The 17,742-nt window shown below is 42.1% G+C and overlaps 2 protein-coding genes across 2 annotated transcripts in view; both read right to left on the bottom strand.

Annotated features, from left to right (window-relative positions):
• The window catches only part of LOC311287874 (erythroid membrane-associated protein-like), a gene marked incomplete at its 3' end in the record, with an annotated part of 177,103 nt that overhangs the window by 44,974 nt on the left and 114,387 nt on the right, over positions 1-17,742 (bottom strand). The window lies entirely within an intron of this gene.
• Positions 2,459-15,861, bottom strand: LOC311287878 (butyrophilin-like protein 8). The gene is made up of 7 exons (XM_084404988.1): positions 15,686-15,861; positions 15,507-15,563; positions 6,308-6,667; positions 4,268-4,396; positions 4,155-4,175; positions 3,646-3,687; positions 2,459-3,540 (listed from the first exon to the last, which is right to left on the bottom strand). The coding sequence occupies exons 2-7, from the start codon at positions 15,559-15,561 to the stop codon at positions 2,912-2,914; spliced, it is 1,236 nt and encodes a 411-aa protein (XP_084261114.1). The 5' UTR covers positions 15,562-15,563; positions 15,686-15,861; the 3' UTR covers positions 2,459-2,911.

Raw genomic sequence — 17,742 nt, 5'->3', positions numbered from 1 at the left:
ACATTACATTTCTTTTGCACTTTATCAATTAATGGAGGATAATTAATGTCAATTCTTTCCTTTTGATTTTTACATATTTTGATCCCCAAATAAGAGACTTGGTTTTTAACTGGTATTCCACACAATTCCACCACACCATCAGGCATGTCTTTCAAAGGGAACAATTCACATGTATTAATATTTATAATTAAGCCAGAGACTGATGAAAACATATCTAAACACCCAAGTGCTGCATCTATTTCTTTGTCACTTCTCAAAACTATGCTTGTATCATCTGCAAGCTGTGAACATTTTATTTCTTTGTCAAATAAACAAATACATTGAAATGGGTTGTTTTTAACATGAAGGCACAACACTGGCATAACTAATAAGAATCAGAGAGGAGCTACAGGGTCCCCTTGTTTTACTCCTCTAGAAATGTTAAATCTGGGAGTTGTTCCAAAAGGCAGTTTAATAGAAGTATTGCAATCGCTATACATTGTACGAATTGCTCTAATAAAATTATTACCAAAGCCAAAAAAAACAAGAGTATCCATCAAGAACGCATGGTCCACAGAGTCGAAGGCTTTATAATAATCAATGAATAATATATAACTTCCATCCTGAATTAAGAAATTATAATCAATTAGGTCCAAAACTAGATGAATATTATTTCCAATATATCTGCCACGCATAAAGCCAGACTGGCAATCATCAATAATTTTATCCAGAGAAAGTTTCAGCCTCTCTGCAAATATCGTCGATAACAGTTTAGCATCATTATTAATTAAAGATATGGGCCTCCAATTTTCACTACTAAGTGGATCTTTACCCGACTCTGGAATAAGGATTATTAAACTCTGATTCATTGTAGGCTGCATTTCCTCAGCTTCTAATATTTCCTGAAAAACATGTAAAAGGAACACAGAGAGATCTTCCTGAAAGGTTTTATCAAATTCGGCGGTTAAACCGTCATGACCCGGTGATTTATTATTCTTCAATTTGGCAATATTTTTATGAATCTCATCCAATGTTATTCCCCTATCACAAAAAAGTTTTGAATCTTCATCTATTAATGTAGAATTCATTTGAATATTTTCCAAAAAAAGTCCCTGCGCCTCCAATACCTTCATCTTTTGAGTATAATTTTTTATAAACATTTGTTACCAACTGAGAGATCTCGTTTAAGTCCGTTGAAACTTTAGCATCAATCATAAGTCTTTTAAGAGAGGACAATTCAGCATTTCTCTTTTCGAGATTAAAAAAAAAAATTGAGTTCTTTTCTCCCTCTTCCAACCATTGACGCCTTGTCCTCACAAATGCTCCTTTTGCCTTATTCTCCAATATTTGATCCAATTCTAATTGTAATTTAACTAACATGTCTTTATCTAATGTAGAATTAATTTGAATATTTTCCAAAAAAGTCCCTGCGCCTCCAATTCCTTCATCTTTTGAGTATAATTGGTGTATGAGACAATCGTCACCTTTCCGTGCATTTGAGTGCATGTTCGTCTGATCAGGAGAATCCTTTGAGCGCCCAGACGCCGTTTTATCTTTGCTCTTTGCAGGTCTTTTCTCCGCCATTGCATAAACGAATGTATCAGATACAAAAGAATTTGAAGAAAACTCGAAGCGTAAGACTGTTTCCTCGCTATGTCTCACAAATTAAGACTGCACACCATTAAACTATGAACGTTATCGTTGTTCATATGGCGTAAAAAGAAAGTTACTTTGTAAGCACAAAAAATGCGTGTGTCGTTTGCCATCTTGGCCACGCCCCCCGTTCATGAGCTTCTCACATTTCTGCATTTTCTCATTCTGACAGCATCAAATCCAGCCAATCAGCAGACGGCTCCGCCCCCAAACCAGCCCAAAAGAAGAAGAGCAAGACATCAGGAGTCATGAAGAAGGAGGACAGTCTTTGGACAGGTATCTCAAACATCTCAAACATCACTGTATATCAGGTGTCATTCCTTCCTGCGGTTGAGTCTGGAGTTTATATTCAGACTGCTGGTCTTTAGTGTCGAGATCAAGTTCTGTTCATCACACAGAAGTATCATATAACTTCAGAACACTTAGAATAAAGCACACAAGTCATGAGCACTACTCTTATGATAAGTTCACAGTGTTTTTTTAAAATAGAATTTTAAAGCTCAACCGTGTCCGTTCTGAACATCTCCTCCTGTGTTTGCCTGAGGAAAGAAAGTCTTACAGAAAAGCAGTGACTGTAGTCCCGACCGTAAGGAACCACAACTGTGATTAATGGAGAAAGAAAGAGAACTTCTAAATTAATTCACATTCACATTTAAGAGGTTTACAGCAGTGGCCCCAAAAGCTTTGGTGCATCGAGTGTGTGTTTCTGCGTGTCTCATGAACATCTCTTTACTTCATCATGTCTGAAGTCTCAGTGTGTTTGAATCAGATGTGCTCTGGTGATTTTTCTCCTCGAGATCTCATTTATAAAGAAAAAACAAACATATTTTGATTATTTATTTATTGTCTTTTATTAGAATAACAACAACAACAAAATCAATCAAAGTGTACTTCAATATCATTTACAATATGGGTTATAAAAGAAATGTATTACAAAGTCCCCAAAGTACAGTGTCCATCTATTGAAAATATCTGCTGGGATTTCATTAGTTTTTAAGATCAAGATCACTAAAGTCACCGAACTGAAAAAACAGAAGGCTTGAAAGAGCAGCTTTAGTGTGTGTGTGTGTGTGTGTGTGTGTGTGTGTGTGTGTGTGTGTGTGTGTGTGTGTGTGTGTGTGTGTGTGTGTGTGCGTGTGTGTGTGTGCGTGTGTGTGTGTGCGTGTGTGTGTGTGCGTGTGTGTTTGTGTGTGTGTGGAGTACATCAGAAATAGAGCAGAGCATCAGTTTACTATTGTCCATCATCCAGTGTAGACAGCATCATTGATTATAATGGTTTCTATTTGCTTTTGATGCGTTGCATCGCGCCGCTTGCGTCCGGTTTAGACTCTGTGTTACTCAGTAAAGGTTCACTGGACTCTACAGCTGATTCTACAGGTTCTGTACAATCCAGAATTGTAAGTGGACTCTGATCTCCTACACCTGGATTAAACAGCGGAGCGACTGATCCAGTGAATCTGATCCTCATGGTCAGCAGATGTTTCCTCTCTTTCACATTGTAAAATGACAGCTGACCGTGACCACAATCTAACAGAACTCCCAGTCGTTCAGGTCTCGGCGTCAGTGAGAGAGTAACTGGTGGATCAGAGTTGGTGAAAACACCATTAGGACCGTCTGAACACAAGAACCAGTAACCGTTTGATTGAGTAAAAGATTTGTCTTTTGAACGAAAATTTCCATCTTTCACCACACCAATTAACCAGTAGTTTTTAGGAGGTGTATCTTCTCGTGCCAACGCAACCTCCCAATAGTGACGGCCATATTTAAATTTTTGGGCTCCAAATGCATATAATTTGTAGGGGAATCCCTCTCCAGTGTGATTATATTCTTTTTTGTGCCTCACTATTTTACGGTCTTTAGAAATGTACAAATCTGGAGATACATAATGTTGGTGAATAGTGATCTGAACTGTGAGGAAAAAACAAAGCAACAATTATTAATCCTCAAACTTGTGTGTGTGAGATCATATTTACATATATGCATATGAAATGTGTGTAAATGAGATTGTCATACCTGCATGTTTCCTCAGTTCTTCTATATTTATCTCTCCCCCAGCTAAAATGAAAAACAAGCAATTTGAGGTTAAAAAAAAACAATAATTTTGAGGACATCTAGAGTTATCAATGTGTAAACAGAGAAAAGTATAATTGACAAATATGGAAAGTGAGCAAATTCTTATGTTACAGTTAGACTATAAAAGCAACAAAAAGACAATGATTTGTTAATCAAGTTAATTTTTACTAACACATATGTGGACAGACCTGATCCTGAACTGACTGTTTCATTATTCAGTTCATTCTATTTTCCACCAAACCACCATCATATTATCATTTCTCCAGATTAAATTGCACATTTAACCATCTCCGGCATTGACTGGCATAACACCATAGACTACTTTAACTGTATCAGAAAGTCTTTTCAGAAAAGAACAGGTATTTTCTCACAGTAATCCTGTGCCTGAAAGCGTTCATCTGATCCATGACTGAGTTTAGATGTACATGGCATGAGTTCATGTTACTTACTTTGTTCTTCTGGTTTCTTCCCTGCAAAACAGATAAAACACATGAGATGCATAAAACATAATAACAAACTCCTAAAGACAAACTCTTTTAAAAATCTTCAAACCAGATTGTACCTGTTAGTTTCTGTCTGTATTTGTACAGGATCAGCCCAACCAAACCCAGAAGAGCACAGATGAGAATGGTGAAGAAAAGTGCCTTCCATAGATCTGATGAATCTGATGAATCTGGTGGATCTGGTGGATCTGAGAAAGAAAGTCCATATGAATATGAACTAAACTCTGAAGCAAAATATATAATTAAATAATGCTAAAAAAAAAAAAAAAAACATTTTCATTTTTGTCCATGTTCAATTCAAGTGCGTTCACACCAGGCTTAATGTTGGACAAAGTTCCCTATCATGTCGCAACTCGCACAACATCTCCTCCTCTGAACTCAGCAGAAGCTCAGGTCACTCTGCCATGCTGATATGGAGTTGATTTGGAGATGCACAGGTAGACTTGTTTGCCTCTCCGGAGTCCTCCCAATGCCAGCTTCTTTACTCCATGATGACCGAGGGGACCGGCATGGATGCACTGACACACAGATGGCCCTGGGGATTTCCCCCAGTGAGCTTGCTCGCACAGACACTGTGCAAGGTCAGGAGAAAGGGGAGCCGGTCTTGATGGATGCGCCTTACTGGCCCACCCGGACCAGGTTTTTGGACATGATGCTCCTCATGCCAGCTAAGGAATTTCCCTGAGGAAGGACCTGTTTTCTCATTGCACTCGTGTCCAGATCTCTGGAACCTCCATGTGTGGCTTCCAGACTTAAGTGGCCTACCACCGGATCATTTTTGGCCCTGTGTTTCTTTGAAATATCCCAGACGACCCCCCAGATCTGCTCAATTAATTCCTAATATCTTAATTCCTATCACTCAAGCCAGAGCCCCCTCTACTAGGCGAGATTATGCCTTTAAGTGGAGACTGTTCATTGATTGGTGTTCCTCCCCGCCAGGAAGACCCTCGTAAATGCCCGATCAGCTCTGTGCTTTCTTACTTGCAGGAGAGGTTGAACAGAAGGCTGTCTCCCTCCGCCTTGAAAGTGTATGTTGCTGCAATTGCAGCACATCACAAAGCAGTAGACAGTAGGTTTTCGGGAGTGTACAACCTGATCATCAGGTTCCTGAGAGGCGCCTAGAGACTAAATCCTCCTCGACCATTCCTTATTCCCTCTTGGGACCTCTCCGCTGTACTTACAGCCCTGCAGAGAGTGCCATTTGACTGTGTAACAGTCAGTCAAGCTTAAGATCCTGACTGAGCTCATGTCTATCAAGAGGGTATAGGGGACCTGCAGGCATTTTCGGTCAGCGAAAATGGAATGGAATACTGTGACAAGTTTACAGTGAGGAAGCTCCACTCATGCTTGGCTGGAGTTTTGCTTTCTCAGCCCTCTCTTGTCAGCCCTAGTGATCTGATGGACCCGGAAGACTGCTCGGCGGCATCTTGATCCAGCAGAGCATGTTGATGGTGTCCGGCAAGGATAGGGACTCTTCGGCACCTCCATTGAGAAGGTAGTGGGAAAATAGTGTTAAAAATGAATTATAATAATAATTCATTACATTTATATAGCGTTTTTCTCTGCACTCAAAGCACTTTACATGGAAGGGGGAATCTCCTCAACCACCAACAATGTGCAGCATCCACCTGGATAATATTATTGCAATATATTGTTATCGCCATATTGCGCCAGAACGCCCACCACACACCAGCTTATTGGTGGAGAAGAGACAGAGTGATGAAGCCAATTAGCATATATACATATGGGGATGATTAGGAGTATAGTCAACCACAGATTCTTCAATTCATTTGGAAGTTCATGTTCATGTGGGTGGTGTGGCGCAATGGATAAGACACATGCCTTTGGTGTGAGAGACCGGGGTTCGAATCCACTGTGAGACACCAATGTGTCCCTGAGCAAGACACTTAACCCCTAGTTGCTCCAGAGGCGTGCGACCTCTGACATACAGTATATAGCAATTGTAAGTCGCTTTGGATAAAAGCGTCAGCTAAATGAATAAATGTAAATGTAATAATGTTTTCCCCTTGCAATAAAACAAATGTCCTCTCTACAGGCTTTAATGATCCATAAAACATGAATTGTAGGTTTTGACTCACCAGTGACTTTGAGAACCACCTCTCCGCTGTCATATTCACTTTCTCCACTGACATAACAGTGAAATGAACCTTCATCCTGAATCCTGAGTTTCTCCAGGCGTAGAGAGACGTCTCCATCCTTCAGTCCACCAGACTGATCTGACCACAGAGTCAGTGAGCTTCTGTTCCTGAATGATTCCTCCTGGACGTCCTGGATCTTCCCATGCTGATAGAGGAGAACAGGTTTGCTGAACTCTTCACGGTACCAGCGGATCTCCAGAGCTTCAGCGTTCTCAGGAGGAGAGATCCAGCAGGGCAGAGTGACTGTGGACCCGACAAGAGCCACTATCTGATCACGAGGAACCACAACAGTGAACGACACTGAGAGACACAGAAAGACACCCCCCCCCCGCCCAAAAAAATACTATGCATTAGTCTTTAATGTATGTATATACTGTATTTATTTTATTTTACTAGTTACAGTGACTTATAGCATTAGCAATATTTCAGATAAAATGTGCATGCAAAAAGTGTCCATTATCTATTGTCAATTATGTAACAATGTATGAAGTACAGCTCACACAGAAGTCACTTTAAAACCAAGCTGTTTTATGTTTCTCATTGCAGTGGATTCACATTTGGGCTTGGGGTAAAAATGGCCACAATACTCACATAAATGCCTTAAATTTACAGACTGATCTCATGAAATGGCGTATGTATGACACACCAATTCGTATTTCCATTTTTGGTGTGCTATCAACACGCATAATCGCTTTTCAGCGTGTTTATCAACGCCGTTGACTTAACGTTACATTACTCTCTATATAAATATATATGACTTACCCCAACCCCAACCCCGTCCCTAAACCTACCCGTCACTGGGGTTAATACCATTTATGAGTCTTCCCCTACCATCCTAGTAAAAAAATATCGCTCCCCAGATGTAGATTTACATTTTGCTTCGTTTCGCTCGGACATTTAACGGCGTAGACATACACGCGGAATCACTTGGACATTTAACGGCGTAGACATACACGCGGAAGATGACGGCATGGACATACACGCGGATAGCTCAAAATGCGTATAGATAACACACCACTTGACTTGAAAGTGGCGTGTATGTTTACGCAAAGTCATGATGTCATGTTGAAATTTAAGATACAGGTGCAAAAACTAAAATGCTTGCTCACTCACCAGATCCACAAGTTCCCTCGCGTGATCCCGAAGCGCACCCCTGTGCTTCTTCGGCTCACGCAGGGGACGATGATGAATCTCTTGGGTCTACGGACTTCGAGAAGCCAACCTCTGAGCATTCCTCGCACTTCGATAAGTCCGTCGAGGAATTACTTGAGTTGGCTACTTGTGCGGTGGCCAGATTACAGCTTGACTGGCCTCGCGAACAAGAGACCCCCAAACGCAGTAAGCTTGAGGATAGGTTTCTGTCCGGTGGCAGGGGGGAGGGACCGCAACATCAGTCTCTCCCCTTCTTCGAGGACCTCCATGATGAGCTATCTAAATCATGGAGAAAACCATATACCTCTCGCTGACCTCTTGAAGGACTTGAGTGCAGGCACTACGATAGATGAGGAAGCGTTTTCTGAACTGCGCCGAGCCACAGACCTGTCTCTCCGTGCCACTAAACAGACGGCCCGTGCCATCGGCCATTCTATGTCTGCATTAATAATAATAATAATAATAATATATTTTATTTGTAAAGCAGTTTTCATAGTTAAAAACAATCCCAAAGTGCATTAGTCAGCACAGAGAGGCACCTGTGGCTCAACCTCATGGGGATAACAGATAAGGACCGTGTTTTTCTTCTGGACTCCCCGGCCTCTCCCTCTGGCCTGTTTGGCGACTCGGTCAACACAGTAGTCTCCAGGTTCAGAGAGGTTAAGAGACATGAGGAGGCGTTTGTTCAGTTCCTTCCTCGCCGCACTCAAGGGGAGGGGCCATCGGCCACCCAACCTCCTAAGCCAGACCTCAGGACTATCATCAACAGAAAGAAGAAGTCCAGATGGTCTGGCGCCCAGTCTGGTGGGGGTAGCCCCCTGTGGGACGGGGCACGTATTACATCTGACCGCCCCTTCTCGTTACCCCCACGAAACCTCTCCATCCCCGCCACCTCTGGCGCTTCGGGGGGGCAGCGGTTTCCAGCGAATTGTTAGATGTTCCGTTGCTTCCTGCTGTCATCCAGGACACGGAACATCTAACATCCCCTCAAAAGGAAGTGTTAAAATTTATACCACTTTTAGAGAGTCTGGCAGCGTGGAAACTTCTGCCAGGCATTTCTGCGTGGGTATTAAGCACAGTACAGATAGGATGCAGAATCCAATTTATTCATCGTCCTCCGCGTTTCAATGGCATGTTCTCCACTTCTGTGAGACCGGAGCTGATGCATGTACTGTCGCAAGAGCTACAAACTCTTCTGAGCAAAGAGGCCATAGAACATGTTCTTCTTCCATAGAGGCAGTCGGGCTATTACAGCAGTTACAGATGGTCCAATATGGCGGTGGGTGAGACAGGTGTGCTTGTAGCTCTTCTATTGTATGCTTTATTGTTAAGCCTTTATGGAAATCCAACTGATAGCACTGGAGTTAATCTGAACAGGAAAAATATTTCCTCCCAATGCCAAGGAGTTGAAATCCATATCAGTATAAGTTTAAAAACAACAGGCACAGGCTACAAACATTTCGGCTTTGGAAGGGGTGTAATTCATACTTGCGTTTGGGCAAAGTCTCTGTGCACTGGGCAAAAGCGTAAAACCTGGGCCGTGAGCAGACGCCAAAATAACAACGGTTTGATAATCTCGCTCTACTTATTGCTATCTGGCGATATACATCAATGCCCTGGTCCAGAGACTGCACTCAGAGGAAATCCGCCAACGAAGGCACAAATAGAGGAAGCGATCAGTCACCTGCAACTTGCTGCTGTCGAGAGAGTGGACTTGGTGAACGGGCTGTCCTTGGGTCTGCTGGATGTTGTGCCATCCAATGTGATTAGCGATGCGGCTAGCGGACATTGGCAGCTGCAGCAGACGCAGCGGGAGATGCCTGGTGCGAACGCGGCGGTGGACTCGGGAGCAGGCGGATGCCGGGTGCCGAGGCGGACGAGTGTGCGGCTGCAGTGTGCTGCTGGGGCTGCAATGCCAGGCGCTGGTGGACACCGGGCGCTGGAGGGGACGAGGACGGGACGACTGCGGTCGGCGGAGTCTCTGGTAACTGGAGGACATGCAACACTGACGGGACTGCTATCCGGGGGAGGTGAGGAGGCGGACACGCACTTTGTTTGTTTGGAGACACCTGTGGTGTCGGCTACAAGATCGATGCCGAAGGCCACTACCGTGAGAAGTAAAAACTTGGTCTTCACTGAGGAACAAATATCCGTTTTTGCATCGAAGGGTTTGCATTGTTTTCATTTAAACATTCGCAGCTTACTGCCAAAGATCACGGAGGTACGTGAGCTGGCCAGGAAAATCAAGGCAAGTGTTTTATGTTTTTCAGAAACATGGTTAGATTCTTATATTACTGACTCCGAAGTTGAAATTGAAAACTTTGTTATCGTTCGCAAAGACCGGAATAGACAAGGGGGTGGGGTTTGCATATTTGTGAGGTCTGATATTGATTTCAATCTAAGACGGGACCTGGACAATGTTAACCTTGAAGCTGTGTGGATTGATATTTTGCTTCCAAAAAGCAAACCAATTTTGTGTGGTGTTGTCTATAGACCTCCAAATCAAAATGACTTCATCCAAACCTTGGAATGCGTTAGTGCAGGCTGTCATGATTTTTTAAACCAGGAAGTCATTTTAATGGCAGATAATAATATTGATGTTTTGAATACAGAAGGGCCACTATACAATGGCTTTTGTGACTTTCTGAAAATGCATGGTCTAACCCAATTAATTAGTGTTCCAACCAGAATAACTGAGCATAGCCAAACTGCCATTGACCACATTATTGTATCTGACACAAGCAAAATTCTACAAAGTGGTGTCATTGTGTATGGAATTAGTGACCATTTTTTAACCTACTGTATCAGGAAAGTTAAGAGGGCTCAGATTAAATGTCACAAATCTGTGAAAAGCAGAAGTTTAAAAGGGTATAATGTTAAACATTTTCAGGACATACTTAATAATATCAACTGGATGGAAATTACCAACATATGTGATGTTGATACAGCATGGGATTGCTTTCAATCTATTTTCTTGGAAATACTTGACAAGATAGCCCCATTAAAAGAGACCAGGATTAAACAAAGATCACAGCCTTGGATAAATAATGATATCTTGGACACCATTTACTTGAGGGATAAAATTTTAAGTGAGTTTAAAAGAACCAAGCTGCCTGTTCTTTTTAAAGAATATAAAGTACTCAGAAATAAGGTTCAGCGAATGGTGGATGAGGCGAAAAAGGATTTTTTTATGTCTAAAATTGAGGAGCATAAAAAGGATCCCAAGAAATTGTGGGCAACTCTTAGGCCTTTGGGGACAAAAGAGAACCCTAAGCAAAAACAAGGTAAAATAGGCCTAGATATTAATGGGTCCATATTGTATGATAAAAAAGTGGTGGCAGATACTTTCAATAGTTTCTTCACAACAATTGCAAGAAATCTGGTGCAGAAGCTTTCATCTGCGTCAGGTGTTTTTAGTGATCCACAGAGGGTGCATACGTTTTATGAAGAAAAGGGAGTTCAGCCAAACACTTTTTATTTTAAGCAAGTAACAGAGGAGCTGGTATTAAAAAAACTTAAAGGCCTAAATCCTTCCAAGGCTACCGGTTTTGATAACATCTCTGCCAGATTTCTTAAGGATGCTGCTGAAATAATCACTCCTGTCATAACTTATCTTATTAATTTATCTATTGAAAAAAAACATTTCCCCAGTAAATTTAAGGTGGCAAGAGTGATACCTCTATTTAAAAAGGGGCCCAAATCTGATCCCGGAAATTTTCGCCCTGTATCTATCTTGTGTTCAATATCAAAAATTGTGGAAAGGATCATTTATGAGCAAATAGACAGTTATTTAGCAGAACATAACCTTTTATTTGACTTCCAATCAGGCTTTAGAAAAGCCCATTCCACTGATACCTGTCTGCTTTATCTTACAGACTTTATTAGGAAAGAGGTAGAAAAGGGGAATTATTGTGGCATGGTGTTAATAGACCTTCAAAAGGCCTTTGATACGGTTCAGTATGATGTCCTTTTGAACAAACTAAAAGCCCTAGGATTTTCTCCAGCATCTCTTCAGTGGGTGAGGTCATACCTGGTGGGCAGAGAACAGGTGGTAGATGTGGAAGGGACCTTGTCCTCACCACTTAAATTAACTTGTGGAGTTCCCCAGGGGAGTATTTTGGGTCCTCTCTTTTTTTTATTATATGTCAATGATATGTCGTTAGCTATAGATTGTAATTTGTTTTTATTTGCAGATGACTCAGCTATTCTAGTCTCTCATAAAGACAAATCAGAGGTGGAAAGGCTGCTTAGTTCAGAACTCCTTAACCTCAGTGTTTGGCTAACAGACAACAAGCTGTCTCTCCACCTTGGCAAAACAGAGTCAATTCTTTTTGGGTCTAGAGATAAACTGAAAAAGGCTATGGGGTTTAGGGTAGTCGTAGGTAATGTTGAAATTACAGCCAAGGAAGCAGTTACTTACTTGGGCTGTATACTAGATAACAAATTATCAGGTGAGCTTATGGCCCGAAAAATTATTTTAAAGGTAAGCCAAAGGACTAAGTTCCTAGCAAGAATATCCAGCCTCTTAGATAGTAAAACTTTAAAAATCCTGGCTGATGCGCTTGTTCAATGTCATCTTGACTATGCCTGTACATCTTGGTATACAGGCATTACTAAAGGTCTTAAAGACAAGCTACAGATCTGTCAAAACAAACTAATCAGAGTGATTCTTAAATTAAATCCTAGAACTCATCTTCTTTCTCACCATTTCTCCAGTCTTGGGTGGCTCAGAGTGGAGGAGAGGGTTTCTCAACTTAAACTGTGTTTGGTTTATAAAATAAGAAATAATCTGGCACCCAAGTATTTATGTGATTACTTTTCAAAAATTAGTGATACGCACAATTACTGTACCAGGGGGAGTTTCACAGATTATAGGCCCTGTCGCTTTAGGAGCTGTGTGGGAAAGTACTCTTTCCTATACTCTGCAGCTGTCTTGTGGAATAGTTTACCTTTAAACCTTAAACTGTTGAGCTCTTCATATTATAATTTTAAATCTTCAGTAAAAAATTGGTTATTAAACTTATAAAGAAAAAAAGAAAGGAAATAGAAATCCTTGAAGTAGTAGGAATACTGTATTGTCTGTTTGTCTATTTGGGAATTTAGTCATTGTTTCTTTTGTTTTATTGTGTTTTTATTAGCTTTATTTTATTTTTTTTTTATTTTTTTTTGCTCCCTTTTTTTATTGTTCCCAATGTTGTTAGTCCATGTACTGTTATTCATTTTCCATCATAAGGACCACAATGGAAACAAGCCTTTGGGCTTTTTTGTGTTTTTATCCTTTTGAACACTTCGTGTTGATTGATGTTGTTCAATAAAGTTTTCATTCATTCATTCATTCAGCAGATACTTCCTGGTTCCCAAGAAGGACGGGGGGTTGCGTCCAATCTTAGATCTTCGAGGCTTAAACCGTACAGTCAAAGCACTCAAGTTCAAGATGTTAACCGTCAAGACGGTCGTGTCGCAAATTCAACATCACGATTGGTTCGTCACGATCGATCTGAAGGACGCATATTTTCACATACAAATATTGCCATAACACAGGAAGTTCCTGAGTTTCGCTTTCAGGGGCGAAGCAAACCAGTTTCGGGTTTTTCCATTCGGCCTAGCCTTGTCATCCCGCATGTACACAAAATGCATGGATGCAGCACTGGCTCCATTAAGACTCCAGGGCATTTGCATTTTGAATTACATAGACAACTGGCTAATACTAGCACAATCGCAAAAGGTGGCGCTTCAACACAGAGACACCGTGTTAGCTCATCTAGTTTCTCTAGGGTTGAGACTTAACACCAAGAAAGGTGTTCTTTCTCCTACCCAGAGAATGACTTATCTCTGGATCGTTTGGGATTCGATCACGATGCGGGCACAATTGTCTGCCGCTCGAATCGAGACCATTCGGCTAACCATGAGCAAAGTCAGGCTAGGCCAAAATTGCACTGTTCGTCAGTACCAAAAAATGTTAGGTTTCATGGCCTCAGCATCCACGGTAATTCCATTGGGGCTGTTGCACATGAGACCGTTTCAGTTGTGGCTAAAAGCCAGGGGATTTCATCCAAGGGTCAATCCTCAAAGGCAAATAAAAGTGATGCGCCGAGGGCTTCGTATACTATCTCTGTGGCTCAGACCCCGGTTGCAGAAAGAAAGAGAGAGTGAGGAAAGAATGAGTTTTAAGAGTGAGATGATGCAATCCCAAGCTCTATCCTTGACGACTTGCCATGGGCGATTCCGGAAAGGAGGGACCTTCTGTCCCAGGCGGAGGGCACAATATTCCATCCCAGGCCCGACCTGTGGAACCTTCATGTTTGGCCCCTGATGGGTACCAACTTAGGGACACTGGGCTTTCGCCTGCCATTAGACCATTCTAAGTGCTAGGGCCTCCTCTACTAGAAAGAGTTATGCCAACAAATGGGGTGTCTTTGAAAGGTGGTGTGTCGTACATAATGCAGATCCGGTCAACTGCCAGATTTCTTCAGTTCTGGACTTCCTGCAGGAGAAATTATCAACAGGCACATGCCCCGCCACCCTCAGGGTTTATGTGGCCGCTCTTTCGGCTTGCCACGCCTTGGTTGACGGGGTGCTATTACTCTTGCCTATGAGTACCCCCTTACAACTTGTTTGTGATGCGGCAGGCTGGTCCTCTCTGCACACATTCATAAGATTTTATAGCTTGGATGTTCATGCCACTCCGGGCTCTCACGTCCTTGAGTCAACGTCACAGGCTTTCTTGCGTTCTTGTGAGCACACCTACACAACCGTAAGGAGTCCAGACACCTTCAAGCACGACGGCGTGGGCATTCTCGTTCCCAATGCGCTAAGCAGCGCAGCATCGATTGTAGCTTTTGAAAGGGAACGTTCTGGGTTACTTGACTGTAACCCTGTTCCCTGAAAAAGCCTGACGATGCACCCGTGGCTCATCTAATTATAGCCTCGTGTCGTGGGTCACCGACCGAGGCTATATTACTTCCGGTTGATTCCATCGACGTGTTTACACACCATATTCACAGCAGGTCATTATTAAAGACGTTCCCAATGCGCTAAGCAGTGCAGCATCTCTTTCCGCTTTTTCAGGGAACAGGGTTACAGTCAAGTAACCCGGAACATTCTGATGAACTCATTCGAACGTTCTTTTCTCACTTTCAGTAAGCTATAATTTGTTCCCAATTTGAATAACGGTTTTGTTTTTCGTGCTACTAAGATAAGCAATGTGAAGACTTGTTTTTCCAATATCAAGGACAATAATCGACAATAATAATATTGCAGCCCTACCCGGTAATTAGATCCTATTGTTTAATTTTATAATTTATATAGGCCTACTTTAAAAAAAATTATTTAAAAAAACAATTTAAAATTACGTTGATCCCATTACATTATGCAATTGTTGTGTAAATACATTAATGCCACCCTTGAGCAGCATTAAACAGTCTGTAAGTGTAAACATGCCGTTCTGTGCCACATTGGCAGTGTAAAGACGGCTTGTGTTGATGCTGATCAAATTTTATTGGCAACAGAAATTCTGTTGGATTAAATTAATTGATTAAATTTAAATATCTGACATATAAAACACAGATACATTTGACAAGGTAATTATAAAAGTGCTTTTACAAAACTAAAAAATGCTGCTGAACCTATACCGTATTTATTCATTATATGTACTAGTCATTGTGGTTGTAAATCTGGAGCAGTTTTGCACACGTTAGAAATACATGTAAGCATTGTAAACAGTGAATGTTTAACCAGGGTTATTTTTGCACTTTAGACTCTGATATTGAATACTGAAGCAGTGGAGTTAGAGATAAGATCGCCTGTGTCTCAAATAACCTATTGTAAATAATCTTCCATGTCTGTGTAATATTTAATCTATAGTGCAATAATAATAGAAAGTATTCACATATACAAATTACTCGATGAATATGAACATTTGTTGATTTCATTTGGTTTGTGTGGAATATTAAAGACTAAATGAAATCCAAATGTGTTTGTTTCTTACCTGAAGTCTCTATGAGGAGATTCACCAGTAAAGCGATGATAATAATCGACATCATTTCTGTGAAAATACAGACAGACTCAAATAAAACAAACTCTGAGGGATTTCTCCAGAAACACACGAATAATATGAGAGATATAATAAATCAGACTGTCGTGTTCAACGAGGAAATAGAAACTCACCAGAGACAGAGACTCGTCCGTTAAATCACAGTGTTAATTACGATGAATTTGAGCCATTAGACACATTCAGCACATTAATATTTAAATATAATTCATAAAAGCAGACATAATTTAGTGAGAATCAAACATGCTCCTGTTTTCTCTCCTGTTTTACTTTCACTTTAACGTCAGTTTAATGATCCTCAGTAAAACACTGACGTCATCAGAACACTCAGTATGTGTGTATTTGCACATGTGTGTGTGTAAGGGTGGATTTCCTGCAGCGTGTCAGTGTGTAAGACTGCCGAATGACTAAAGAAATGTTATTAGCAAGATGGTAGAAAACTGCACATTTCTTGTCTATTCCACCCACTGCCACTTAGCATATAATGCTAATATAGCAATAATTAGCATATTATTTGTAATTGAAAAAGTTGAATGCCAAAATATGGTTATGGTTACACTACAAATAGTTACAAAATAGATGTATGAGATGATAAAAACGTATACCATTAATTGTACCCAGCATATATGTAAAATATTACCAGAGAGAGAGAGAGAGAGAGAGAGAGAGAGTGAGAGAGAGAGAGAGAGAGAGAGAGAGAGTGTGTGTGTGTGTGTGTGTGTGTGTGTGTGAGAGAGAGAGAGTGTGAGAGAGAGAGAGTGTGTGTGTGTGTGTGTGTGTGTGAGAGAGAGAGAGAGAGAGTGAGAGAGAGAGAGTGTGTGTGTGTGTGTGTGTGTGTGTGTGTGTGTGTGTATTCCTCCGCATAGAATGCCATTGAGTAAATTCATGTATTTCAGGCAACGACTGAGGGAAACGTCTCGGTTACGGATGTAACCCTCGTTCCCTGAGTGGGAACGGAGACGTTACGTCGGATGACGACGATTGGGGTTTCGCTTAGAAGCCTATCACCTTCGAGTATATAAAACGAGCCAATGGCAATGAAATGCCATGGGTCTGCGGAATTTGCATAGCGTAACTCCGCCCGCCGCAGGGGGTATATAAGGAAGTACGCTGCACAATGCAGACATGCCTTCGCTGAGGAGCCGAGACTGGCCCCAGGCGTTTTTCAGCGGTACAGCGGAAGTGGCAGGAAGACGTAACGTCTCCGTTCCCACTCAGGGAACGAGGGTTACATCCGTAACCGAGACGTTCCCTTTCGTGGTCACTCCGAGTTACGTCGGATGACGACGATTGGGGTTCCAGTCTAATCACGCCACCTCGGCTGTCTTCCAGTGCCCTGCGTAAGTCTGAGCTCCCTGTTGTGAGACTAGCACGAACGAAGGAGTCCTACTTAACACAGGGATACCAAGGTACACTGGGAAGCATATCTCCAGAGAGAAATATGCAATCATGCCCAGCCATTGATGGGGGGGACTTAGAATACACATATGACCCAGAGGGATGCATATGGAGAATCACTGGGGTGTCCAGCCGCAGGTGGAATTTTAAACCCCAGGGGTGGCAAGGTGGCTTGCCAAGGGAAAGACACACGCTCACAAGGAGACTTACAGTGGAATACACATGTGGGGGTCGCCCAGAGGGGGAACCATGCACATGGAGGCACCTAGTCAAGCGCAAAAGCTGCGTTATGGCAGATTGGCATAACTCAGGCGTTGACGTCACCAGTGCTGGAGGAACTCAGAGCTTATCAGACTCACCTGAGAGAATATCGCACGTATCCCGTCCGTGGAGAGGAATGGCGAGCAAGCGAAGACACCTGAGCAGAATCTAGCACCGGCTGGTTGAAGCGAGTACATGAGAAGAAACTGGCTCTACGCGGAGATTATAGAATCTCGCGAATGTGTTGGGTGTCGCCCAGCCTGCAGCTCTACAAATGTCTGTTAGCGAGGCGCCATGCGCTAGAGCCCAAGAGGAAGCCACACTACGTGTGGAGTGGGCTTTCACACCAAGGGGGCACGGACGACCTTGCTGCTGGTATGCCAAAGCAATGGTATCCACTATCCAGTGAGATAACCTTTGCTTTGAGAGAGCCTTTCCCTTCAGCTTCCCACCATGACAGACAAAGAGCTGGTCTGAGGTCCTGAAACACCGCGTTCTGTCTACGTAAGCACGG

The sequence above is a fragment of the Rutilus rutilus genome (assembly GCF_951802725.1).
Source record: "Rutilus rutilus genome assembly, chromosome: 3".
NCBI lineage: Eukaryota > Metazoa > Chordata > Actinopteri > Cypriniformes > Leuciscidae > Rutilus > Rutilus rutilus.
Note: the sequence above shows the minus strand (reverse complement) of the source record. Positions and strands in the feature narration are given on the sequence as shown.